This window comes from Antedon bifida, chromosome 2 (genome assembly GCF_963402885.1).
Source record: "Antedon bifida chromosome 2, ecAntBifi1.1, whole genome shotgun sequence".
Classification (NCBI taxonomy): Eukaryota; Metazoa; Echinodermata; class Crinoidea; order Comatulida; family Antedonidae; genus Antedon; species Antedon bifida.
Genome location: NC_136227.1, coordinates 27,482,703 through 27,510,634, shown reverse-complemented (window position 1 = coordinate 27,510,634; position 27,932 = coordinate 27,482,703). Strand labels below are relative to the sequence as shown.

The window sequence follows — 27,932 nt, the reverse complement described above, 5'->3', positions numbered from 1 at the left end:
TACAATTTTAAAGATTTCTCATAGTTTCAACACAATAAATTACTTTTCGCGCCGCGGCTTTAACCACCTATATTCCCAGAGAACTACTCATTAGAAGCTATATCAAGCGGAAGCTATAGTTCTAGATGCTGACAGTTTTGGAATATTGTAAACTCGTCCGGGTCATGTTCAAATTACAAACCCCAAGGCACGTCTGGAAGAAGATAATTCGCTGTCAGATGTCATTGAATTTTGATCAAAACAGTCCATAGTAAAGTTTTTGTTTGTAATAGGAAACAATTTGTTCACATTTGAATGTCCCTTTATAGCACCTCACTGGCCATTTATTACTTGTTGACATCTTGGCTTGATGAAGTGACCCCAGACTTGACATTAGCAATAAAGACTCACTAACATATTGGATATTTAACCCACATTGGTGGTATTATTTGCTTTGAATGATTTGAATTAGATAAATAAAAAGGAAGGATACTTTTTTTTAATTTTTATGTGGTTAAGTGAACTATATAGTACACTACTATTAGTTTAGTTTATGATTGCATTTTTGCTGTACCGTAGGCCACACTATAGTTACGTTATACAAAATGTTTAATTATTGATAATAAATCATTATTTCGGAAGAAAGATCAATAATTTAAGGTGTATTGTCCCTAAAAAACGCTGTCTGAGTTACTCCACTACTGAATAGAAACAAGATAACTGTATAAAGGGAGTTTTACAATACATACTTTAAGCTAGTAATTCTTCAGTTTCGGGTGATGATATATCTTTAAAAATGTGTACTCTAGGGCTATCGATTATTTTATTAACTTCCTATGTGATTGTAGACATAACAATAGAGGCAAGTTCCAGTAAGGACAGTACCGTGTTGCTGGAAGTCGTTAATTGATTGTCATACCGAACATTCGAGGGCGGGCCTTTCCGTTTTGTGATTCTATTCGTTTGTGTGGTTCCCGGTTCTCATGTTAACGTTTTAATCTTTTTTCCGGAATAAAAAATACGGTAAGTTCCTGAGTGATTGCTTTTACCAATACAAATATGTATCTATTTTAACTGCTTCAGCTGACACGTAGAAACCAGAAATGGAACGTAGGCCTGTACACGTACTGTTGTGAAAACATATAATTGTCAAAGATGTATTGTCAAAAACATGAAAAAGATAATCAAATCAAAAGTAAATCACTTAAGCAGAAACACAAAAAAAAAGCTTTCACTTATAAAAAGAAAAAAAAAGTAATTTCAATCAATTTCCTTAAAATTCAAAATCTCATTTCTTCCATTCGTGTTGTCTTTTTTTATTGTTTTTCTTTGTATCACGAGAAACAACAGAAGATCCAACACTGCTTAAACTAAATTATTCTAAAATAATAGAGCCTCCAGTTACATTTGGGAATGAATTTAACGTATCCCCAACGTCAACAAGTTAGCAGGCCTACCTTTACGAACCGCAGAAACCTTGCCTAAGTGTCATATTTGCCGCTGTAACTTTAATGATTTCCAAACATAATAATTAGGCCTACAATACGAAAAGATGAAGATAAAATATAAATGGAATCATAATCTAGAGGGGTTCCCATAACTTAACATAAATTTCGTTTCACTGGAAAGCGTTTCTCCTGAATAGAGATGCTTCAACAATTTTTATATTGAAAGTCAAATATGTTAAGATGGTTTATTGACCTGACTACATTTGCAAAATTGTGTACATAATTTTTAATGGAAGGAATGGTATGGTCTACCGCAATACATTCCAGGACTTAGTTAGCACGTACTAAGGTGGGAATAAAAATGAAGAATATTCTAATTATGTTATTTCATGACAGAAATTACTAATCTTTTGTAGTAGCCTATGAGTTTTGTTATTACGAACTTCCTGAAATAAACACGTAATTTATTATACAGAGCGAAAACACGCCCTCTTTCATCATCAACTGTTATATAATAGTGTTATTTCTAGTAAAATGTTCATTATTGTTCTATTGATATAAGATTTATGATAGGACGCAGTGTCAGTGTTGAAATAAAGATGTTTCGGTATTTGTATTCAGTTGTTTTATTGTCTCTTTGTTTCGTGTACGTTCAAAGTGAGTATAAATTGAAGTGATTTCTTGTTTAATAAGTTAGAATACTAGCCTAAATGATGACTTAATCTTTTGAAGTATAAAATTATTTTAAAATAGATTGCGACATACTTAATTAATACTTAATGAAAGTTATGCATACTTCTTTACGTAATTACATTTTTCCCCGTACGTATTTATACAACATTTGTATTTTCTAATGTATTTTTTAAATATGAATATTATCCTATAGTGGCAAAATTGTACCAGTATGTATAGGCTTACATACTTAATGATATTTCAAGACCGAATATTCATTAATAACTTTTCCCACCTATATATTTGATTGATACTGGGACATTGCAAGATAACGAGCTCTCATTTAAAAGAGATCCATATTGAATTTACGTCGTCAATGCTATTTCTAAAATTAATGTTTGTAATGTTTGTTTTTTTTAGCGGCAAAAATGCATAATCTGAGGAGCCATGCACTTCGAATGACTGTCGGTTGTAGGTAGACCTTTATCTCAATCTTCATAATAAGCTGAAAATAAAGCCTTATCTACACTAGCAAACTCTAGTACAAACAGGGGAAATTTCGGAGTTTGCAAACAAACAATTCCCTACCAATTTCAAACAGAGAGTGTACTACTCTAAACTTCTTCAAGAAGTTGAAGTTTATTTTAGCGGTTTTAATCATACGTATACATTTGCATTGAAGCTAGTCAAACTATTGTTACAACTTATTTTCCACCGTTTGAAGTTACTCCTGCCCTGCCCAACTGAGGATCACAATATTGGTGACACTGATCCTCATGACGGTTGTTGGAGACGGTAACAAACCGTCTCCAACAAACAGTGGGCAACTCCGAGCTTCGAAATAATTGTCTGATTACACACATGTCAGGGCCGTAACCAGGTTTGACGGCGGGGTGGATCGTTAAGTTCTTTAGCGGAACTCAGGGGCGGATCCAGGATATTGAAATAGGGGTGGCGTAGCTTTGCGAGCGAAGCGAGCAAACATTGGCTGGGGGCCAGGGGGCTGCCAAGGGCCCCCGGTCGGGGTCCAGGGGCCGACGACCCCTGGAAATTTTGGCGTTCTAGCGCATTGTAAGTCGTTTAAAACGATTTACAAACATCTCATAATGTCATTTACCAAACACTCTAAAGCTCGCAAATTACGACATGTGGAACATGCAGCTGATACTTACCTAGGGTACCAAATGCAAGCTAACAACTTGCATGTACTTTACATCTAAATTTTTACAACGCGACGATGTTTGTTTTTATTGTACTTAATAAATGGGCGCGTAGTATAGTAGCACTGACCATGTTATTGTTATCTATTTTTAATCTATTTTAAAATAACCGGTTAAATTGCGTTATGCAGCAGAAACAGACCCCATGTTATGGAACGCCTCCTCTGCCTTCAGTTCACATTTATCATGCAGTACACACCAATGGTCATGCAGTACACACCAATCGTCATGCAGTACCCACCAATGGTCATGCAGTACACACCAATCGTCATGCAGTACACACCAAACATCATTCAGTACACACCAATCGTCATGCAGTACACACCAAAAATCATGCAGTACACACCAAACGTCATGCAGTACACACCAATCGTCATGCAGTACACACCAATGGTCATGCAGTATACACACCAAACATCATGCAGTACACACCAAACATCATGCAGTACACACCAATCGTCATGCAGTACACACCAATCGTCATGCAGTCAAATATTGCGTAATTTATACCGCCACCTATCGACAAAATCCAATATCACGTGACGTTTATTAGACGACTGTAAAACTAAGGCTATTCAAACTGTATACTACAGCAACTCACGATGTCTACTACTACATCGCACGTGCTTTATGACTAAAATGGCTCGCAAAACTATTAAAGCAATCTTGGAATCTATAGGACGTAGGCGCGGCTAGGAGGCCATTGTAATCATTGAATTCCATAAAAGAAATAATAAATAGTCTTAGTTTTACAGCCGTCTAATAAACGTCACGTGATATTCGATTTTGTCGATAGGTGGCGGTATAAATTACGCAATATTTGACTGCATGACGATTGGTGTGTACTGCATGACGATTGGTGTGTACTGCATGATGTTTGGTGTGTACTGCATGACCATTGGTGTGTACTGCATGGCGATTGGTGTGTACTGCATGACGATTGGTGTGTACTGCATCATGTTTGGTGTGTACTGCATGACGATTGGTGTGTACTGCATGATGTTTGGTGTGTACTGCATGACGATTGGTGTGTACTGCATGACGATTGGTGTGTACTGCATGACGATTGGTGTGTACTGCATGATAAATGTGAACTGAAGGCAGAGGAGGCGTTCCATACCATGTGGCTTCATCAACTCTATTGATCGTCTGAGGTACCGCTATTCTACAATACGGGAGTGACGATCACAAAGGATGCCGACCTGCTTAGTGGAACGCGACCAAGCTCACCACATGGCTTTTATCAACTTGCTCCTTTTACACTTAACTGTGACGCTAGAGATTGATAGTACACAAAGGATGTCGACGTATGCTTGGTGGAATGCGATCAAGCTGACGATGTGCTCCGACGTACTATTTTCAATATAAAAATGTGCAAACCATCGGTGATTGATGACCGTCGAAACGATACGTGTTTTTAAAATCTATTTAATTTAAAAAAAAAAAAAAAAAAATCTTTAAAAAATAGGGGGGGGGGGGGGGGCGGACGCCCCATACACCCCCGCTAGATCCGCCACTGGAACCATACAATCGATTTGTTTTTCTCTATAGGCCTATGGCCGCAAATCGCATTTCCGGCTATTCTCTTTTGTTTATGAACTATAAGTTGGTGTAATTTCCAGCCCACACATTTCAATTGCCGACCTTATATTGTCAGAGGACGGCATTCTCTTGCCGACCGAAATTAGGCTAGATCCCTCCTCCTTTCAAGCCTCCTAGCAACAACATGGTACATTAGGGATCGTATCATTGAGACTTTAACAGGCATATTCACCATCATGTGGTGTTTAGGTAAAAAACCATGGAATTAAGATGATCTCTGAATTCACTCAACCGTTGCATCTTGCACTTGCGTGTGAGCTGCATGCTTTCTCTATCAAGCAGCTGGCTGGGCACGTCACACGCACGCGGAGACCTGTGTAGGGGAATACCCTGTTATGTCAAGCAAACAACTATGCTCTGTGTACAGCTCGCTAGAGCTCCAGAACCACGATGTTCAGCAGTTATCAAATAGAACTTATCTTGTAAATTTTAGTGTTAGGTTTTTATATTTTAGTTAAAATATATATATATATATTAATTAAATTTATTAAGGCTTGACTAGGCCTGTAGTGAACAATCGTCGTGTTGTGTTAGTATGCCCAGCAAAAAAAAAGTGGGAGGCCAAGCGGAACTCGCTGTTCAGCGGGGGGGATCGTACGATCCCCCCGATCCCCCCCTGGTTACGGGCCTGCATGTTATTGAGTGGTTTGTTTCTCTTCGTTCATTAACAGTTCCAATAAATAATAATAATGTTTATATCATAGGATATTTACAATTATCTTATTATTATACAGCTGATGAATACTCAAAGTATTGGAATGATTTGGCGGAAGATGAGCTGGAGAAGGCGTTACGTGCGCAAAATCTTAATCAAAATGTTTCAAAAAATATGATATTGTTCGTTGGGAGTGGAATGGGCGTATCGACAGTGTCAGCTGGAAGAATTTTTGTAGGGCAACTTGCAGGCAAAACGGGTGAAGAATTCCAACTATCATGGGAGACGTTTCCTCATGTGGCATTCAGTAAGGTGAGTTTAATAGGTAATACGATTTGTTGTTCAAATCATACACCTAGACATACGTTGTTTGTATCCAGTACAAGATACTGTACTCTTACGTTTATGAGCTGCAACGGGGGTTGCAAGATTGAAAAAACTAGCTGTATCCGACATAGGCCTATACTAGTTTATAACCAAACTTAAATGATACAGTATTCAATAAATTAATTTAATTGTTTTACTGCACAGACTTATAACACGGATGCACAAGTAGCTGATTCAGCAGGAACCGCGAGTGCGTTTTTAACCGGCGTAAAAACGAAGTCAGGTGTGGTAGGCCTGGATGATCACGCAGAGCGTGGAAGTTGTGCATCAACCGAATCAGCAGCAGTGGATTCAATTCTCCATCTAAGCCAAAGAGCAGGTTCGTCTAAGTTTACATACTGTGTGCATGTACAAAGTAGATTTTTTTTAGAAGTAAAATAATCATAAATATTATATTTTGGTTTGTAGGAATTCAAGGTGTTCAATCAATAATAAATACGTTTTAATCTGTGCATATATTTGTAGGAAAGTCGACTGGGATCGTTACAACTACGCGTGTGACTCATGGTACACCGGCTGCTGCATACGCAAAATGTCCAGATCGTAACTGGGAAAATAACAGCGATATACCGGATGCAGAGGCTGCCTTAGGCTGCAAAGATATTGCTCTGCAACTTGTGGAAGATGCTACAGAGATTCAGGTGAATATTTTATTATCTTTTGCCGCTATACGAGGAGTGGATGTTACTACATCTGTTGATGACCGTGGTAAATTAGCTGAGTTTGATTTTTGCCTTAATACATAAGCTGCTGGTGTTTCTTATAAGCTGGACGTTTACTACATTAGCGTTGGAGTATTCAACATTACCGGTTGTTAGTACATTAGCTGGCGTTTTCTAATCTACACACATGATAACGTTTATATTCTTGAAGATACAAGAATATATCCTAAAATATGACACTTACTGTATTCCATTGTACCATTAGGTTGTTTTGGGAGGCGGCCGACGTGAATTAACGCCAACATCAACACGCGATCCTCAAAGCAGTGGGCGTTTTGGATATAGAACCGACAACCGAAATCTCATCGACGAATGGGTAGCACTACGACCAGAAGAAACTACACGTTATGTTTATAATAAAGGCCAATTTGACGATATTGATACTGACAAGATAGACTATTTGCTTGGTAAGAGTATTTATTATGATTTGATGATTTGTTTACGACTTACATTAATAATACAATCATGATAAATTAAACATTAATGTTAAGGTAGCTATATTTTTGCAATAATGAAAAATGCGCATACATACCCAAAATAATTGTTATACAAAATAGACTAAAAACACCTTGACACTGATATAGAACCCAAACGTATACGCTTTAGGAAAAGAAGTTTAGAAGATGTTTATTGAAATGTAGTTATTATGGAAATAATATATATTTTGTAACAAGAATGTTGATGTTGAAATTTTGATTACAGTAATTTATCTCCAAGTAGGTCTATCGATCGTTTGACAAAACATACTATAAAATACAAACATACGTGTATTTTGGAAAATAACAAATTGTTTCATTTCATTTGTTCGTCTAAAAAACAAGGAAAAAATACAAAGGTACAAAAGTGAACTAAATCATTCACCTAAACCTTGCATAGTTCCTTTTGTAGTAGAAACCGTGGCGTATAATTTTGTCAATAAATGAAATGGAACAATATACATGATCCTAATTGAGGGAGATGTGCCGTAAAAGGGAGATGTGGGGCCTTACTTTTGAGTTATGTTATTATTTGTGATGATTTACACTAAATCTTTCCTTTGCTTTTTATAGGACTATTCGACCGTACACATATGAATTTTGAATCAGAGAGAGACACTTCAGACGACGGTGACCCATCGTTAGAAGAGATGACAGAAAAAGCGATTGAGATATTGAAAAAGAATGAAAAGGGATATTTTCTCATGGTTGAAGGTAAACATTATTGTCTCTTATTTCCAGAGATAATACCTCTGTTGAAAAGTAACAATATGAAATACTCAAAAGTACACAGAGAAAATACAATTTTTACATTTGCTTTTTTCGAAATGCATTTTGATAATACTTTTCTTAAATACTGATATTAGAAAACAAAAATATCAGAATCAAAGAGAAATTGTTCATTATACTTTTACTAATTTTTTTTTATTGACAGTTATTAGGGCTATTATTCAAATCATTTATTGGTTATACTTTACAATTGCAATAGTCAAATTAATAGGCCTCAATATTCTTTGAAATGTTTAATTTATGATTTAAATATTGGATATTTCAGGTGGTCGAATCGACCATGCTCATCATGGAGGAGAGGCGTATAATGCATTGAATGAACTGAATCAATTCCATTTGGCTGTTGCTAAGGCGAAAGAGATGACAAGTGAAGAGGACACATTGATTATAGTGACGGCAGATCACAGCCACACGTTATCATTCGGCGGTGATTACCCCGACAGAGGACATCCAATTCTAGGTACGAATCAACCACTTTATTACATCTGCATCATCTAATGTTTACCCGTTTTTGTTACTTTTCGTCGTTTTCAGTGGGTCAGAGTTGAATGTCTTTTTGAATGATTTTAAACTATAATAATGTGTTTTTCCTCATTTAGGTAACAACATTGACGACAACGACGTATCTGATGACTTACCACACACCACATTAGCGTATGCAAATGGACCAGGTGGCGAGAAAGTATCTGAATCGTACAAAAAGTATGGTCACCGGCCAGATAACACTAGAATTGATACAGGTAAAACAATTTTATTTATAGTTCTTATATTTCTTAAAAGAAAAGTAGGCGTATTGAATTAATACTATAATTCTAAATATTAGTTTGAATTGTAAATTGTATGATGATGTAATTGTCTGACGAGTTTTATAAGGATACTAACATAGCAGGCCTAGATCCACCACACGACCCTTATGCGAAATGTATGAATCCGCGTGGCCTGGATTTAGCTCATGTTGCTTGTACAGTAGGCCTATAACCAAACTGTTATTAATTTTGTTTACAGAGGACAAAGACTACGTGCTAGACGCATTAGTTCCACTTGACGATGCAACGCATGGTGGTGAAGATGTTGTAATCTACGCCAGCGGACCAATGGCTCACTTATTCCACGGCGTCCATGAACAAAACTACATCATGCACGTAATGCAATACGCCTCATGCGTTGGTTATAATAAAGAACATTGCGAGATCGTTGGCGGTAGCACCAAATGATTCGACTGTACATTATCAAACATGTCTATCTTAGTAGCCTACTATTATTTAGTGGTTATTAGCACCTGGCCTAGTAGTATAATAAAGCCCACAAATATAAAACAACACTGATTATATTCATTATTCAACATTGATATAAATGTGCGTAAGCCTAAGCAAATAGTATATTTTGATATCTCTGGTTTATTCTCAACTTAACTAACTCCCAACAAAAGGTTACAATCCAAATATGTCTTACTCTAATGCTGAAACTAAAAACAAAGCAAATGAAGTGTTATTGACCCATGGAGCTTTGTGGTTATAATTATAATGCTAAAAATCATGTGTAGAGCTGAATATGTAGTCAATAAGGAAATTATCATTCAGACACATTCCATGATTTGTTTCTATTTTTCCTGGTTTTTTTTGGCTGGATGGTTTGTTATTGTGTAAGGAAATTATATTTTTAGTAAAAGGAAAATTACCAAACTCTCTAATAGTCAATGATCAGTTAATAAAACGTGAAAAATCAATTATTTTGGTAGGCATACATAACAATGTTTGATGCCCAACAGCTTTAAAAAATACGGCTGCTATAGCTGTCTAGCTTTCAAGGCAGTTACCTCACCCGTATTTACCAAATGCATAACCCGATCGGTAACTTTTGGTCATATTTTGGCCTTTTAACATAAAATTAGTATTTTAAAAATATAATTTAATTACAAAGCAACTATTTTTTATTTTGATTATAATTTTCCTATCTCCATAAACAATAACAAACACATTGTGCTCAGGGATCACAATCCATCTATAACAAAAATAAGAGATAAAGTAAAAAGTAAAAAAAGTAAATTGTCACATATTAAAATACTCAACAGATTTCTTTATATATGCATGACATTACTAGAGATATTCTATAACTAAACTCCATTTCAATAACATTATGAACAAGGCCATAAACATGGCTGCAGTCGCGTGCTCAAATTTGAGTTAGTGTTTACCGACCAACCGACCGACCGACCGACCAAGATAGTGAGCTGTAGAGTCGCGTTGCACGCGACTAAAAAGGTATTTCTTTTCCTACAGTAGCGATATTTTGTTCTACCTTAAAATGGAATTCAAGTTTTTTAAAAATTGTAGACTTTCTTAAATGCCAATTCTTTGCTAAATTCTGTTCTTTTAATTGCATATTGTATTCCAAAACCAAGTTAACATTATCTCAGAGATAAGCAATCAAACACTTTAATGAATGTTGCCATCTGTAAAAGGTTATTTCCTATTTTTTTATATACAGTATTAAGTCAATAATGTTTACTTTTATCAAAATGTTATGTTTAATATAGTATTTTTAATGTATTTTATATGTTAATTTCTGAAAATCCCCTCTTTAAGTACTGTACTACAGCTGTTAAAACTACCCTCTTGTAATAAAGTAATGCTGCAATAAATAAAAGTGAAGCCTACACATTCTCATAAAATGTAATTTTGTTGGTTGTATTCGGTGAAACTGTTCTAGTCATCTCTGACATTATCTGCTTTGATAAACTGAATGAACTATCAGTTATTATAGCCAGAATGACCATTAACCAATAGAATCAGACATAACTCAGCGAGGGTTTATTTAAGTAAAATATTAAGTAAAACCATGAATGTAATTGTGTGATAAATTTCATATGGTGTAAGGAATTTGACCAATCACAAGCGATGATTAATATAACTGTCGCTTGTCATTGGTCAGCTCTCTTGTGGTACGTCTCTAATATATATAATAGTAATTTATATCTTTGGCGTGACGCACGTAAGGATGGATTTTATTAACTTATTGAATTGAATATGTTACAAAGGGGCCCACTGCAGTCAAAGCAAAACAGTACTAGTAGGGGGATAGTAACGTGTTGGTAGATAGAATTGATTGTTGATTTGAATGGCCCGGAACGAGAGTGGCTCTTTCCGTTTTGTGGTTTGTGGTTTCAATACAGTTCAAATATTTTTTCCAGGATTCGATATTCATTCCAGTTATGCATGTGATCGATGTGTTTTACCAATACAAATGTGTATTTCAAAACACACAGAAAAACGGTTGAAAGTTAAACTGCTGACTGGCTGAGCAGCAGCACCCAGAAGAATGGAAACAGTCCACAGTTTATAATGCCGCAAAATGTAATCTCAGTCCAATTTTTAACACCCATAAATGCCTAGTTGGAAGATCCTGTAATACATGTATGGTGAAGTTGAAAGGATGCTAGTCAAGTCGCCCCATCGCGAAGTCACCCCATACAAAGTAGGCTATGTTAGATTTTGCGATAGGGAGACTTTGTTTTGGGGCGACTTTGCGATGGGGCGACTTGACTGGATCACAGTTGGGATATAGCCTAATAAATAAAATGTAATATTCAGAAGATTTGACAAGAAATGAAATACTGTAATAAAAACATATAGCCTACATTAGGCCAATTTTAAACACGTAAGAAAAATTAGAAATTGAGAAAATATTCATTAATTAAATTTCGTTTTGTTGGATATTAAAATTGACACTCTCAGAAAATATTAATTATTCTAAAATGTCTATTAGGCCTAGCCTATACTCAAAATTAAGCTAGTGCCCAAGACTTCGTGCAAATTTATTTCATTATTTAACAAAATATTTATCTACAGACTACAGACAGACTACACAATCAGGTTAAAGAAAAACAAGTTTTACATTGTGGTCCTGTCCTAAATATAAAATAAATCGGGGAGGTGGAATAGTTTTGAATAGTGAATAAATACAATTTTCAAGATTTCTTTTCTCTATTCCATTTTTTCTTTTTGTTTGTTTTTTATTTTTATTTACATTTTATTTGTGTAAGCAAACATTTTAAGATAGTTTATTGACCTACTGTCCACATTTTACATAAATTAATTTTAATGGAATAAATTATATTGTATGGTTCACCGCAATGCATTACATAACATTTAGCACGTACGTATGGTGAAACTATAACGCATATTCATAATTTTAGTGAAGTTTCACTTTAAATAGATTAAATATTCCAGGTGCTGACCTATTTATTTATTTTTTTTTTATACTGGGTAGCCTCTTCAGTCAAAGACTGTTCTCCCAGAGGGCGCAGTTATGAGTTGCTGTGTATGACAATGGCTGTGTGTACTAGTACACCGGGGTAACTTGTGTAAATTATTTTTAATGGAAGGAATGGTATGGTCTACCGCAATACATTCCAGGACTTAGTTAGCACGTACTAAGGTGGAAATAAATGAAGAATATTCCAATGTTATTTCATGACAGAAATTACTAATCTTGTGTAATATGTGTTTTGTTATTACGAACTTCCTGAAATAAACATATTAGACAGAGCGAAAACACGCCCCCTTTCACCGGCCATCAACTGTTACCGGTATATAATAGTGTTATTTCTAGTAAAATGTTCATTATTGTTCTATGATATAAGATTTATGATAGGACGCAGTGCCAGTGTTGAAATAAAGATGTTTCGGTATTTGTATTCAGTTGTTTTATTGTCTCTTTGTTTCGAGTACGTTCAAAGTGAGTATAAATTGAAGTTATTTATTTTTTATAAAATATTTTATTTTTTCATGGGTTTTTTCTATGGAAGTGATTAAGTTTGTTAAAACTACAAAATGGCATATTCAAAGTCTGATTTTAATAATCTTTAGTTTTCATGTTTTTGGGGGAACAATACATCTTTAAGGCTTTTAGGCCTAATCGAAATTTACAATTTTTTTTATATTATTATTATCCTCAGCTAATGAATACGCAAAGTATTGGAATGATTTTGCGGCAGATGAGCTAGAGAAAGCGTTACGTGCGCAAATTCTTAATAAAGAAATGGCAAAAAATACTGTAATATTCATTGGAGATGGAATGGGCGTACCGACAGTGTCGGCAGGTAGAATGTTTGTAGGGCAACTTGCAGGCAAAACGGGTGAAGAATTCCAACTATCATGGGAGACGTTTCCTCATGTGGCATTAAGTAAGGTAAGTTATATAGGTATATGATTGTGTTTGTACACATCATACACCTTCGACACCTTTGAAATATACGCATACGTTTACCTATGCTGCAAGAGGTTTTGTAAAGAAAATAATTGGACTGGCTGTAGGCCTATGGAAGTATACCTCTATGCTGTAACAGACACACAGATACGGCACCAAAAAACATTTTAAAACATTTAAATAACATAATAAATATAAAATCTTGTTTTTTAAAAGTGTGTGTATACTTCCAGTGGTTCAAAAGTGTTGATGAATAAAATTACAGTGGTGTGTTCCATGCAATGCGCACTAAATTTCTTCTTCATTCTGTGATAGTAGTAGTAACTTACCATTAGATATCAATCTAAATTCCCAAATTGTGTTTTTCAATTTTATTAACTCGACCTTAATGAAAATTAATTATTTTACTGCACAGACTTACAACACGGACGCGCAAGTTCCGGACTCAGCAGGAACCGCGAGTGCGTTTTTAACCGGCGTAAAAACGAAAGCAGGTGTGATAGGCCTGGATGATCACGTGGAACTTGGAAGTTGTGCATCAATCGAATCAGCAGCAGTGGATTCAATTCTGCATCTAAGCCAAAGAGCAGGTTTGTTAAATTTGCATTTCACATTGATTTCAAATAGGCCTACAATTTCAATTACGTACTTACGTAGTTTGTGCAAATTAATATATTATAGGTTGTTTTTGTGGAAGGTGTTATTAGGTGATCATTTAGAATAAAATGATCACCTATTGTTATTGTATAAAATCTTTATTATTATTTTTTTTCTTTTTTTTTTTTTTCTTTTTATTGTTTCTGTACACTATTTTGTGTAACAATTATCTCAAAAAGTTTAATGTCAATGATTACAAAAATTTCAGAATATCTTTCAAATAATATAACTTAATCCTAATAAGCTTTCCAGCGTGATCACTCATCCGTGACGACATTTATACGCCATTTTGCGAAATCACATTATCAATCATATCTCCATAATTCATTATCACATATTAATGAAATTCACTACACGTAAACTTCAGATCAAGGGTAAAAATATTAGCAAATAAAAACGCACGCGCACGTAGGTTCATGCGCGTGATATCGCGCGTTAAAAATTTAAAACGCTCAAAATTAAGTTTTGATCAATTTAGAGCATGAATTAGGCCATTTGCGTGTTTCAAAAAATTACTGCGCAAAAATGCGTTTTTGCGCGCGCGATACTTAAAAAGCGTAAAAAATATGAATTTTTTTTACAAATCTCATTCTACTCACCATCCTTAGTACATTCACCAAATTTGAGTCAGTTCTGACTTAAAATAACGCTATACGAGCACGTTAAAAATGACAAAATGCGCACATTAATTTTACAAAAGTTCTGAAAATGGTGAAAAATAGGTCTTTTTTAAAATGAAAATAATTCTTCAGAATGCAAGATGACCCCCGATTTTTTTAACTTATTCTGGAAGCCATTGAGTTGTAGATATGAATTCATGTACACATTTTACGTACAAAATGTTTTGACGTCATCAAATGGCCACTTGAATTTAAAAATTAGGATTTGTTATCTTTTTGTGTAGATTATCACATTCAACAGAGCGCATCTTGGTTATGTGTGCTCGAATTTCACACAACTTTCAGTATGTGCTTGCTTAATTAATTATCTTTATCATGAGTTGACACTATCTTCATATTAATGACGTCATCACGCGTAAAAACTTGAATAACGTAGGCCGTGTAATTTCACCTTCGCAGTAAATTTGAATATCTTACAGCTCTTCAGAATTGAAGGTTACCTTGATGATTATAATTTATTATGAAAGCTGATGAAATGTAGATATTAATTCATATAAAAATTAAGCCTATCGGATGTTGTGACGTTAACATATGGCCAGTTGAAGTGAAAAAGTAGTTTTTTCATATTTTTCGTCAAAGTTATACACAATTCAAAGAGCGCGCACAGCGCTTCTACGTGCCAAATTTTTTTCCAAATCTTATATTTTTTTGCTCAATTAATTATCTTTCGAAATTGTCATCTTAAAGTTTAGTTTGATAACGTCATCATGCCAAAAAATTAGAACATGTGTGTCCCGTAATTTCACCTATGCTACACTGTATATAGATATACAGTATATACTGTACATATTGTATATGGCATAGGCACAACTCAGCACTATAAGCATATAATAGGATGGCATACATCAACATTTTCCGATCGTATGTTAACGTACGTGCATGTTTAAAAAAAATTAATTTCAGTAAAATGATAAAAATGATCACCTATAATTCGTCAAAGTGACGAATTAAATTCTAGTTGTTAATTTGTTTGTGTATGTTTTTGTATACGGATGTACTATCCGAAATAAAAATTGAATGAATGTGGTGGTCTGTGGTTCCATAAATCAGGAATGTAACAGTATAGTAGGCCTAGTCTAAGTAAACTCTGATTTGGTCGACTTACAATCACCCAGTTAGCAACGTCTGTTTGTTTTAGGAAAGTCGACTGGGATTGTCACAACTGCGCGGGTGACTCATGCAACACCGGCTGCTGCATACGCAAAATCTCCGGACCGTGGATGGGAAAATAACAGTGACATACCAGAAGAAGAGGCTGCCTTAGGATGCAAAGATATTGCTCTGCAACTTGTAGAAAATGCTACAGGAATTCAGGTGAATATTTTACCAATATTCAATCACAAATTATTATTTTGAATATGATCAAACGTGGTCAACTTCGCACGATAGAACGACCCAAAGTGTGTATGTGTGTAAGCTTTGTTCCCACTAGTGACGCAACGTAACGCAACCTACGCAACATAAGAAAATTTCCTTCCGATAATTGTGTTTGCAGCACTGTTGGGTCGTCGGTTCCCACTTGTGATTACGCAATCATTATCAATCATATCTCCATAATTCATTATCACATATTAATGAAATTCACTACACGTAAACTTCAGATCAAGGGTAAAAATATTAGCAATAAAAACGCACGCGCACGTAGGTTCATGCGCGTGATATCGCGCGTTAAAAATTTAAAACGCTCAAAATTAAGTTTTGATCAATTTAGAGCATGAATTAGGCCATTTGCGTGTTTCAAAAAATTACTGCGCAAAAATGCGTTTTTGCGCGCGCGATACTTAAAAAGCGTAAAAAATATGAATTTTTTTTACAAATCTCATTCTACTCACCATCCTTAGTACATTCACCAAATTTGAGTCAGTTCTGACTTAAAATAACGCTATACGAGCACGTTAAAAATGACAAAATGCGCACATTAATTTTACAAAAGTTCTGAAAATGGTGAAAAATAGGTCTTTTTTAAAATGAAAATAATTCTTCAGAATGCAAGATGACCCCCGATTTTTTTAACTTATTCTGGAAGCCATTGAGTTGTAGATATGAATTCATGTACACATTTTACGTACAAAATGTTTTGACGTCATCAAATGGCCACTTGAATTTAAAAATTAGGATTTGTTATCTTTTTGTGTAGATTATCACATTCAACAGAGCGCATCTTGGTTATGTGTGCTCGAATTTCACACAACTTTCAGTATGTGCTTGCTTAATTAATTATCTTTATCATGAGTTGACACTATCTTCATATTAATGACGTCATCACGCGTAAAAACTTGAATAACGTAGGCCGTGTAATTTCACCTTCGCAGTAAATTTGAATATCTTACAGCTCTTCAGAATTGAAGGTTACCTTGATGATTATAATTTATTATGAAAGCTGATGAAATGTAGATATTAATTCATATAAAAATTAAGCCTATCGGATGTTGTGACGTTAACATATGGCCAGTTGAAGTGAAAAAGTAGTTTTTTCATATTTTTCGTCAAAGTTATACACAATTCAAAGAGCGCGCACAGCGCTTCTACGTGCCAAATTTTTTTCCAAATCTTATATTTTTTTGCTCAATTAATTATCTTTCGAAATTGTCATCTTAAAGTTTAGTTTGATAACGTCATCATGCCAAAAAATTAGAACATGTGTGTCCCGTAATTTCACCTATGCTACACTGTATATAGATATACAGTATATACTGTACATATTGTATATGGCATAGGCACAACTCAGCACTATAAGCATATAATAGGATGGCATACATCAACATTTTCCGATCGTATGTTAACGTACGTGCATGTTTAAAAAAAATTAATTTCAGTAAAATGATAAAAATGATCACCTATAATTCGTCAAAGTGACGAATTAAATTCTAGTTGTTAATTTGTTTGTGTATGTTTTTGTATACGGATGTACTATCCGAAATAAAAATTGAATGAATGTGGTGGTCTGTGGTTCCATAAATCAGGAATGTAACAGTATAGTAGGCCTAGTCTAAGTAAACTCTGATTTGGTCGACTTACAATCACCCAGTTAGCAACGTCTGTTTGTTTTAGGAAAGTCGACTGGGATTGTCACAACTGCGCGGGTGACTCATGCAACACCGGCTGCTGCATACGCAAAATCTCCGGACCGTGGATGGGAAAATAACAGTGACATACCAGAAGAAGAGGCTGCCTTAGGATGCAAAGATATTGCTCTGCAACTTGTAGAAAATGCTACAGGAATTCAGGTGAATATTTTACCAATATTCAATCACAAATTATTATTTTGAATATGATCAAACGTGGTCAACTTCGCACGATAGAACGACCCAAAGTGTGTATGTGTGTAAGCTTTGTTCCCACTAGTGACGCAACGTAACGCAACCTACGCAACATAAGAAAATTTCCTTCCGATAATTGTGTTTGCAGCACTGTTGGGTCGTCGGTTCCCACTTGTGATTACGCAATACAGCATTTTGCGTCAATACGTCGCTGCGTTGCGTTACGTTGCGTCGCTAGGTTGAATCAAATTAAACTGATCAATCGCGATCAACCATCCCGCACCAATTTATACCTCCCTCTAATATGTATGCAGCCCCACAAATTTAAAATCATCCAAAATGCTTATAATGTCGGCTAATGATTAAGAGTAGACTGTTTTAATCAAATGTATTGCGCATGCTTAATCTCGATTCCTGAAGAAAACAAAATCCAAAAAACTTACTGTATTCCATTGTACCATTAGGTTGTTTTGGGAGGCGGCCGACGTGAATTAACGCCAACATCAACACCTGATGCTCAAAGCAGTGGGCGTTTTGGATATAGAACAGACAACCGAAATCTCATCGACGAATGGGTAGCACTACGACCAGAAGAAACTACACGTTATGTTTATAATAAAGGCCAATTTGACGATATTGATACGGACAAGATAGATTATTTGATTGGTAAGACACTGAAACTCAAAAATAAGAATTGATGATTTAAACATTAGTAACTTGAAGATATGTTACGTAGGCCTATATAAATATAGTTATGTCTGTAACATTACTATTAAAATAATTTTTGAAATGTAGATATTTTATTTAAGCAATGCTAACATTGCTACAGCAGTTACTGTATACCTGTACTGCAATAACGACTAATTTCAGTTGTTTCAATGTACACGTTCAGTCACTACAATACACGTTGTATGATTTCCCACATTATTCTTGTTAAACACTTTTATAAAAACATTTTCAAAAGCAAACACTGCATGGTAGACTAGCATTAGCATTTATAAAGCTCCATCTACACTATCAAACTAGTTTGACAAAAAATGTGATGTGGCTAAATATGGTGGTGATATTCCCAAATATGGTAGTGCTTTGACATCATCATATCCATATGGACACATCACATGTTTTGTCACATAAAGTTTGATATTGTAGAAAATGCTTAACTAGTCCATGATCAAAAAGTTAGTATGATAATATACTTGTACGAATAAAAAAAATCGAAACAAACGACGTTTATTCTGTAATTATCATGAAAATGGGGAGGTATACGTACGCCGAGAAATCCCTCTATTGTTGTCTATATTAATAAATAAAATGGAACATTAAAGTAACCTGGTTAATACAATGCTAGAATCTTATTCTATAATGAATGCCTTGTCGTATACGTATAGAATTGAGTAATTAACTTATTCATTTGCTTTTTATAGGACTATTCGACCGTACACATATGAATTTTGAATCAGAGAGAGACACTTCAGACGACGGTGACCCATCGTTAGAAGAGATGACAGAAAAAGCGATTCAGATATTACAAAAGAATGAAAATGGATATTTCCTCATGGTTGAAAGTAAATTATAAACATTCTGTCGATTTAGATATTTGTACAGAATTGATTGATCTGTTAGAATAGAAAATAGATTTTGAATACTGCTAGATTAAACAACAAACTAGTCAACTAGTCAAATAAAACATCGATAATAACTTATATCTTTACAAAACTGATGTAATCATCTGATTATGTAATATCGTTTGAATATTCCAGGTGGTCGAATCGACCATGGTCATCACAGAGGACATGCGTACGATGCATTGAATGAACTGAATCAATTACATTTGGCTGTTGCTAAGGCGAAAGAGATGACAAGTGAAGACGACACATTGATTATAGTGACGGCAGATCACAGCCACACGTTATCATTTGGTGGTGACTCCAGTAGAGGGAATCCAATTCTAGGTAAAGCCCTGTCTACACTATCAAAAAGTGAGATGTGCCCAAATGGTACCGGTAGTGATATGCCCAAATATGGTAGTGATATGACATCATCATGTCAATGGGCACATCACATTTTTTTTTAGTGGCGGTAATTATCGCTGTTGGTTTCGATTGAATAAAATAAAATAAAAATAAAAATAAAGCGTTATAGTCATTGATTTATTAAGTTGTTACAATAAGCAAACTTAATTTCACCTGTATACGTGTTTTTGTTCTAACATTTACCAGTCCAGTTGATGACAAAAAAAAGTATTTATGAGAGTTGAATTGCTCAGAATTCTGTTTATATGTCTATATGTTTATGCTTTCATGTTCTTTAGGTCTTGCTGACGGTTCTGTCGGATCAGATGGTTTACCATACACCACATTGGCGTATGCAAATGGGCCAGGTGGCGAGCAAGTATTAAAATCGTTCAAGGAAAATCGTCGCCGACCAGATAACACTAAAGTTGATACAGGTAAATTCATTTATGTTGAGTTCTACTATAAAAAAAATACAGAATTCCTAAAGGTGTAAATGTAGCCTACTAGAAAACGTCAATCAGTTATGTATATATTATTGTACGCGTTAGATATGTCTCCACGCAGCAACTCCAAGTTTGATGAGTAAGAATGGCAACTGAATAAGTTAAGCTGTCTGATAAGTTTAGGCCTACTGGTTAATTTCCATGAACAAATATGCCTATGTTTTATTATTAAAACATTATTTACAAAAATAGTGCGATGACCAAAAAAAAACTGAAAGAACTGCGTAAGTTAGAACTGTGTAAAACGAAAAGAGTGGACAGCTACTTGGGATTTTTTAAATTTTATGATTTTATGATTGATATATACCGTAGCTAAATGTCTTTACTGTTCTTTACAGAGGACAAAGAATATAAGCAAGACGCTTTAGTTCCAAGAGATTTAGAAACGCATGGCGGTGAAGATGTTGCAATCTACGCCAGCGGACCAATGGCTCACTTATTCCACGGTGTCCACGAACAAAACTACATCATGCACGTAATGAAGTACGCCTCATGTGTTGGTTATAATAAAGAACATTGCGAGATCGTTGACAATGGAACTAATGATGCCACTGTACATTATCCAACATTCCTTACATTTATCATGTTCATCTCAGTACTATTATTCAGGTGTTTTCTCTAATCTGGCTTAATAGTTTTATATGAGAAGTATATAAAATAACGTCATGTGTAGTATAAAAAATAATAATAATCTAACATTATAAAAAGTGAACATAGGATAGATATAAGGAAGAAAAGCAAAGAGATTATGGAGCGGCTATTCTAGAATATACAATACTAAGTATCGTAAGTTTAAAATTTATAAATTCTAGGCGATCTTGTCAAAGGTTAAATGCCTATAGCCTGCCACGTTTCGTTATTCAATATTGAAACTTGACAATGGAACCAATTATGCCACTGTACATTATCCAACATTCCTTACATTTATCATGTCCATTTCAGTACTATTGTTCAAGTGTTTTCTCTAATCTGACTTAATAGTTTTATATGAGACGTATATAAAATAACGTGAATGTCCAGGGTATATTAGATCGTCTTTTCTCTATTTAATATGTGTTTGGATACATCTATAGATTGGTTCCTAATATTTAACTTAATCTATCTGAACTAACTACCTACAAGTTACATTCCGACTGATCTATTCTAATTGAAACTGAAAACAAAGTAAATGAATGGTAGTCTTAAACTTGTTTTAATAATTGTATTAGTTTAATGTTGATAATCATGTGTACAAGGCTGAATCTGTAAATTAATGTTATGGAATAACAATTTAAGATATATATTTTTTAATAAGGAAATTATATGGGAATTTAGACAAAAATAAATATTACCAAACCCTCTGATAGTTGATGATAAGATAATTAGATGTGTTCATGAAATATATTTTCTTGGTAGACATGTTGATGCTTAACTTAAAAAGGCCATATACATGGCTGCAGTCGCGTGCTCAAATTTGAGTTAGTGTTTACCGACCAACCGACCGACATAGTGAGCTGTAGAGTCGCGTTTGAACGCGACTAAAAATACGGCTAAGATTGTTGAGAGGTTAAACATTTAATTTTGACCGGGTGCTCTGAAACTGTTCAATTGAAATGGTCCTGCTCATTGAATGAAAATGCACAAGAAATATTTAATCAGAAATTACAGTAAGATAGCATCAGATAAATAGACATACACTGTAACTTTTTGGTAATGGAACGAATAGTGTGATTTGATTTAAGAATTAATTGTAAAATATATTTGTCAGTTTTAAATTACATCAGCGCAATAACCAACTTAAATAGGGCCTAAGTTATTACAAACTGCGAAAATTGAAATGCAATTGCGAGAGTGCCTGCGACAGTACAAAATGCGACAATAGATCGGGATTGGTTAAATCTGTCCATTATTGTGGGCAGTCCATATTGACAGATTTCATCAACCCTCAGTATTACATGTGGCACCCGGATTATTACAAAGTGCGACGATACCAATAGTGCGAACAGAAGACGCCCTCTGTCATCAGTAACTGTTAGTAGTCCTATGTCAACTTAATTAATGTTCATTCATTTTAAAGAGATTCTTTGAATTCTGGCAGTAGGACACTGTTAACATGAATATGTTTCGGTCCTTTTATTCGCTTGTTTTATTGTCTCATTGTATCGTGTACGTTCAAAGTGAGTAATCGAGTGATTTCTTATTTTGAACTTTTTATGTTGAACATGGCCATGGAGGTTTAGTCTAAACTAACTTCCGTTCTGCAATAGTGCAATATGGATAGCTACGGAATATATACTTCGAAATGTGAACAATGACGATCCAGGATATCTGGGACATTAGAAGATAAAGAAAGATGTAGGAATAAGGCAGGACCGAAGTCTCAGTTACTTTACTCTAAAGTTTTTGGCTGATCACTTTAGGTGAATCGTATAAGGAATATGTAATTTGTTTTATCATTTCAAAAATTAATTTTGAATTTTGGGAAACTAATTAGATTAATAATTGATTTAAAATATGCAATTAATACCTGCATGATGTAATAACAAGTAAGAAATACATTTACTAGAATTTATACATCGAATTTCGTTGTGTAAAAATAATATGGAGATACTGTACCACAGTACCATAACATAATAAGTGAAAAGGATAGGCCTATAACATGATTACAGTAATGGTCAAATCTGGCACTTGAACATTAGACTCCCAGGCCTTTATCAGTGCTGCATGGTCTGTAAAAGCTTTTGGAACGTTCCACAGTGTTCACAGATATTAGCGGGCATTTTGATTTAGGCTAAGTTACATTTACCTGTTAAAGATGTATTGTCCCCCAAAAACATGAAAAATGAAGATTAATTAAATCAGACTTTGAATATGTTATTTTGTAGTTTTAATCAAGTTAATCACTTCAATAGAAAAAAACCCGAAAAAAATCATGTTTTCACTTATAAAATGACAAAATAAATGGTAAAATTCAACTAAAAATCCATTGGCTGGCAGCCAATTTAACCAATTTTTGCTTTAAATTATATTTTTTTCAGGTAAATACATTTTTTTTCGATCCAATTTTTTGTCAAAGTGGATAACTATTATGTTACATTAAAATAGAATATTAAAAAAAAAATTATTTTTTCAGGGGGACAATACATCTTTAAGATAAAGGTAAACAATAACACTGTTGTGTTAAAATATTATTTAGAAACAAACACAACGAATATATATTATGATAAAAGAAGAATTCCACCAGTATCACACTCTTTTTTTTTAGTGTAGGCCTACACTCGTTATTATCTACTATAATAAAAAGTACCTGACAAAGTAACCAATGTAAACATTCGCTTGACGAATTATCTATCTATATTTGCACAGTGGTCTCAATTGTGATTGCCGGTAACACAAATCGTTATTCCTATGACTGCATGTCCATAAATCATATAGCAAAAAATCAACAAACATGTGCACACAGACTCAAAATATATTATATGCAACAGTATTCTAAGTAAATTAAGAGTACATTAAAAAAAAGCAGGCAGATGCCCTAAATAAACGACAGAGAGCAATTAAATGGTAAAAAAAATACATGGTTCATGAACAGGGACAATACAAGACAACAACGGGGGTGGGGGAACGAACGAAAAAAAAAACAGTGACTCTGAGACAGCAGATCATGTCTTGACCAAGGACTGAATTTGATACAAATATATCACCAACAAAAAAGTTTTATATATGTTATAGGCGGTTATCATACCTCTCCGTTAATATTGTTTGATAGCATTTTAGAATGTCTAATTTTCAGCTGATGAATACGCAAAGTATTGGAATGATTTGGCGGCAGATGAGCTGGAAAAGGCGTTACGTGCGCAAGACCTCAACAAAAATATAGCAAAAAATGTTATATTATTCCTTGGAGATGGAATGGGCGTAGCGACAGTGTCTGCAGGAAGAATTTATGTAGGGCAACTTGCAGGCAAAACGGGTGAAGAATTCCAACTATCATGGGAGATGTTTCCTCATGTCGCATTAAGTAAGGTATGTTAGAGAATGTTGCTCTATGATTAGAAGTAAGTTTTAAAATTAACATAAGCATGCGTTTAATACATTAAAGGGCTATACAGAATTACCCACTGCCATTACAAAATGAAAGGAATGGTTTAATAAAATATTTTATGCACTCTGTGAGATTAATTTACAAAGTATATTTAGGTTACAAGAATATCAATCAATCAGAATTTGTAAATTTTATTTTTCCGTATTATGGACATACCAATATGTACCTGATCAATTAAATTCCACTTTAATGCAATTTTGCACAGACTTACAATACGGATGCACAAGTAGCTGACTCGGCAGGAACCGCGTGTGCTTTTTTAAGCGGTGTAAAAACGAAGGCAGGTGTAGTAGGCCTGGATGATCACGCAGAGCGTGGAAATTGTGCATCAACCGAATCAGCAGCAGTGGATTCAATTGTGCATCTAAGTCAAAGAGCAGGTTTGTTAAAGTGTGCATAAGTATAGGTACAGTGTGGAGGAATGGAGAGACGTTTTGTTGTTTGATAAACAGAATATTCAAACCCTGATATAACGTAACAAATTTACATTTTAGGAAAGTCGACTGGGATTGTTACAACTGCGCGGGTAACTCATGCAACACCGGCTGCTGCATACGCAAGATGTCCAGAACGAGACTGGGAGAGTAACAGTGACATACCAGAAGAAGAAGCTGTATTCGGCTGCAAAGATATTGCTCTGCAACTTGTGGAAAATGCCACAGAAGTACAGGTGAATATCTAACTCTTGAATAGTATTGATCACACGTGGTTAACTTGAATGCTTACTAACTTTTCACGACCCGACTCAAATTTGTATAAAGTGTATTCCGTACTGTATGACTGTACTTGTATCTTATTATTACCAGTAATACCAGCGATTGCATCACTGCCGAAAGAAAACATTTACCTCAATCCTGAAGTGTGCAAGCACAAAATCAGCTACTAAAAAAAGTGTTTGGAAAAAGTTTATTGCGCATGCTTGTCGCGATCTTCTGACATTAAATATTTTTATCTTTAGGTGGTTTTAGGAGGTGGCCGACGTGAATTTATGCCAAACACCACAGCTGATCCTCAAAGTAAGATATATTTTGGAAAAAGGACAGACAACCGGAATCTCATCGAAGAATGGGTAGCACTACGGCCAGAAGAAACTACACAATATGTTTATAATAAAGGCCAATTTGACGATATCGATGCTGAAAAGATAGATTATTTACTTGGTATGTGTCTAAAACCAAGACCATTTAATTAGAGTTGAGTTTATAAAAAGAATCAGGTATTTTTTTAATGAAGGTTATACGAGTTTTATATAAAAAGGAAACAATACCAACAAATCATGATGGCCATGATCATGTAATTAACCTTCTTTTCTTCATCTACCCTCATTATAATTTGTATTGTAATAGATATTAATATTAGTTAAATATATACACATTCTGTTTAATGAATTATTCATCTCAACACACTATCTGTATACGAGATCATAATACATGTACATTATAATTTAAATAAAGTGTTGTAAACAGTAAACATTTTCTAACATCTCCAAACTAAAAGTTCCGGGTCTATTGGTTGCCACAGATCGACTCTTTTATCTGTATGCTCGTTCTATTTAAATGGATGACTAGTTTGGTAATATGAAAGCAAGTCGATCGAACCAGTACCGTTGTAATGTATGATAATTCTGGAAATTATATTACAAAGTTTAATACTACTGTATGGGATTTGATTTTTATAGGACTATTCGACCGTACACATATGAATTTTGAATCAGAGAGAGACACTTTAGACGACGGTGACCCATCGTTAGAAGAGATGACAGAAAAAGCGATTGAGATATTACAAAAGAATGAAAAGGGATATTTCCTCATGGTTGAAGGTAAATACAACCATTTTGTTTTAAATATATATTAGACATTTGTAGAGATATATGAACATGAGTTGTATACTTGACTGTGTTATTTGAATATTACAGGTGGTCGAATTGACCATGGTCATCATAATGGACAGGCGTACGATGCATTAAACGAACTGAATCAATTACATTTGGCTGTTGCTAAGGCGAAAGAGATGACAAGTGAAGACGACACATTGATTATAGTGACGGCAGATCACAGTCACACGTTTTCATTTGGCGGTTACCCTGACAGAGGAAATCCAATTCTAGGTACGAAACATCCACTTCTTTCACCTGAACACATGCCAATGTTTCTTGCTAAAAAAAACAAAAAAAAAAAAAAACACTTACCTTGTGTGGGTCCAATTGATGACAAGAGGGATTATTTTGGAGTCCGAGTTGAATATTGTGTATATTATTTGTAATCAGTAAATTCCTTATGTTTAAACACTTCGTGCGTTCCTTCCTTCAGGTCTTGTCAACAACGGCGTCGGATCAGATGGATTGCCATACACCACATTGGCTTATGCAAATGGACCAGGCGCCAACAAAGTATCTCATTCGTTCAATGCAACTGATCAGCGACCAAACAACACTGACGTTGATACAGGTGAACTAAATTAACATATATCTCTGCTTCAACTATAGAATGCCTCAAGATTAAGCAATGTAGAAAGATTGAAGTCTTAAAAGTATTACATCCAATGTAGAATGTAAAGATGTCTGTCAAAGATCTTGAATTATTGATCGAAATGTTAATGGCCTCAAATACAAAAACAAAAACAAAATCAACATTTTTATTATTATGATTTATTAGATAATAGTTGTCAATTGTTATATAGTTAATAGGTAATCTGATTAGCAATAGTGGCTACAATGGATAGATTTAGTGAATGATCTCGGTTTTATCGGGTATTCTTGGTTGCACAGACTTATGCCTAAACACATTTCCTTTATTGTTTACAGAGAACAAAGACTACGAACAAGACGCTTTAGTTCCATTAAATTTAGAAACGCATGGCGGTGAAGATGTTGCAATTTATGCCAGCGGACCAATGGCTCACTTATTCCACGGCGTCCACGAACAAAACTACATCATGCATGTAATGAAGTACGCCTCATGTGTTGGTTATAATAAAGAACATTGTGAGATCGTTGACAATGGAACTAATGATGGTACTATACATTATCCAACATTCCTTACATTTATCATGTCTATCTCAGTACTATTGTTCAGAGGTTTTCTGGTTTAGCCACTATAATAAAATATAAATGTTATAGAATAAACTGGAGGAGGGCAGAAAGAAAGAGCGAGAGAAAAGAAGCAACCCATAAAATGCTGTGTATTTTGTATCACACTGTGTCTTGACACCTCTAGTTTATCAGATTTATTGTTACTATTGTTAACTTAGAACGTTTTTATTTTATTTGAATACGTTGAAAACAAAGTAAATGGCTTAGTAGCCCTGAAGGTATGAAAGTTTATATTTAGTTGATGTGTTGGTTTGTTTTTTTGTTGGTTCTTTTTTTGTTTTGCTTTTTTTAATTATTTCATACTCATCCAACAGCGAATAACTTGCCAATTATAGGATGGATAAACTATTTTATAATTTATCGTGCTTATAAACTAAGTCTCATTTTAGGCTTAGGGAGTAAGCTTGAAATAGCCATGAGTTAAAACCCTGGCACTAGGTCAGGATTGATCCCTGGACCTTGGGATTGGAAGGCAAGCACGTTA

The 27,932-nt window shown here is 34.6% G+C and overlaps 3 protein-coding genes across 3 annotated transcripts; all 3 read left to right on the top strand.

Moving 5' to 3' along the window:
- Positions 1-1,994: 1,994 nt before the first annotated feature.
- On the top strand, positions 1,995-10,550 carry LOC144858866 (alkaline phosphatase-like). The gene is made up of 10 exons (XM_078715002.1): positions 1,995-2,084; positions 2,520-2,570; positions 5,656-5,888; positions 6,108-6,282; positions 6,429-6,604; positions 6,891-7,092; positions 7,735-7,875; positions 8,216-8,410; positions 8,550-8,690; positions 8,956-10,550. The coding sequence occupies exons 1-10, from the start codon at positions 2,027-2,029 to the stop codon at positions 9,162-9,164; spliced, it is 1,581 nt and encodes a 526-aa protein (XP_078571128.1). The 5' UTR covers positions 1,995-2,026; the 3' UTR covers positions 9,165-10,550.
- A 1,728-nt stretch (positions 10,551-12,278) lies between these two features.
- Positions 12,279-20,895, top strand: LOC144835575 (alkaline phosphatase-like). The gene is made up of 9 exons (XM_078690656.1): positions 12,279-12,288; positions 12,908-13,140; positions 13,574-13,748; positions 15,634-15,809; positions 18,220-18,421; positions 19,180-19,320; positions 19,516-19,707; positions 20,067-20,204; positions 20,612-20,895. The coding sequence occupies exons 1-9, from the start codon at positions 12,279-12,281 to the stop codon at positions 20,893-20,895; spliced, it is 1,551 nt and encodes a 516-aa protein (XP_078546782.1).
- A 1,481-nt stretch (positions 20,896-22,376) lies between these two features.
- On the top strand, positions 22,377-27,596 carry LOC144858867 (alkaline phosphatase-like). Its single transcript, XM_078715003.1, has 9 exons — positions 22,377-22,429; positions 24,046-24,278; positions 24,563-24,737; positions 24,852-25,027; positions 25,316-25,517; positions 26,036-26,176; positions 26,273-26,464; positions 26,667-26,804; positions 27,161-27,596. The coding sequence occupies exons 2-9, from the start codon at positions 24,165-24,167 to the stop codon at positions 27,445-27,447; spliced, it is 1,425 nt and encodes a 474-aa protein (XP_078571129.1). The 5' UTR covers positions 22,377-22,429; positions 24,046-24,164; the 3' UTR covers positions 27,448-27,596.
- Positions 27,597-27,932: the final 336 nt, after the last annotated feature.

Coding starts and splice junctions, on each gene's coding strand:
- LOC144858866 (XM_078715002.1), top strand. CDS start 2,027: ATGTTTCGGTATTTGTATTCAGTTGTTTTATTGTCTCTTTGTTTCGTG. Junction 5,889..6,107: donor CTCATGTGGCATTCAGTAAG/GTGAGTTTAATA, acceptor TTTACTGCACAG/ACTTATAACACGGATGCACA. Junction 8,411..8,549: donor CAGAGGACATCCAATTCTAG/GTACGAATCAAC, acceptor TTCCTCATTTAG/GTAACAACATTGACGACAAC.
- LOC144835575 (XM_078690656.1), top strand. Junction 13,141..13,573: donor CTCATGTGGCATTAAGTAAG/GTAAGTTATATA, acceptor TTTACTGCACAG/ACTTACAACACGGACGCGCA. Junction 15,810..18,219: donor AAAATGCTACAGGAATTCAG/GTGAATATTTTA, acceptor TTGTACCATTAG/GTTGTTTTGGGAGGCGGCCG.
- LOC144858867 (XM_078715003.1), top strand. CDS start 24,165: ATGGGCGTAGCGACAGTGTCTGCAGGAAGAATTTATGTAGGGCAACTT. Junction 24,738..24,851: donor GCATCTAAGTCAAAGAGCAG/GTTTGTTAAAGT, acceptor TTTACATTTTAG/GAAAGTCGACTGGGATTGTT. Junction 26,465..26,666: donor CAGAGGAAATCCAATTCTAG/GTACGAAACATC, acceptor TCCTTCCTTCAG/GTCTTGTCAACAACGGCGTC.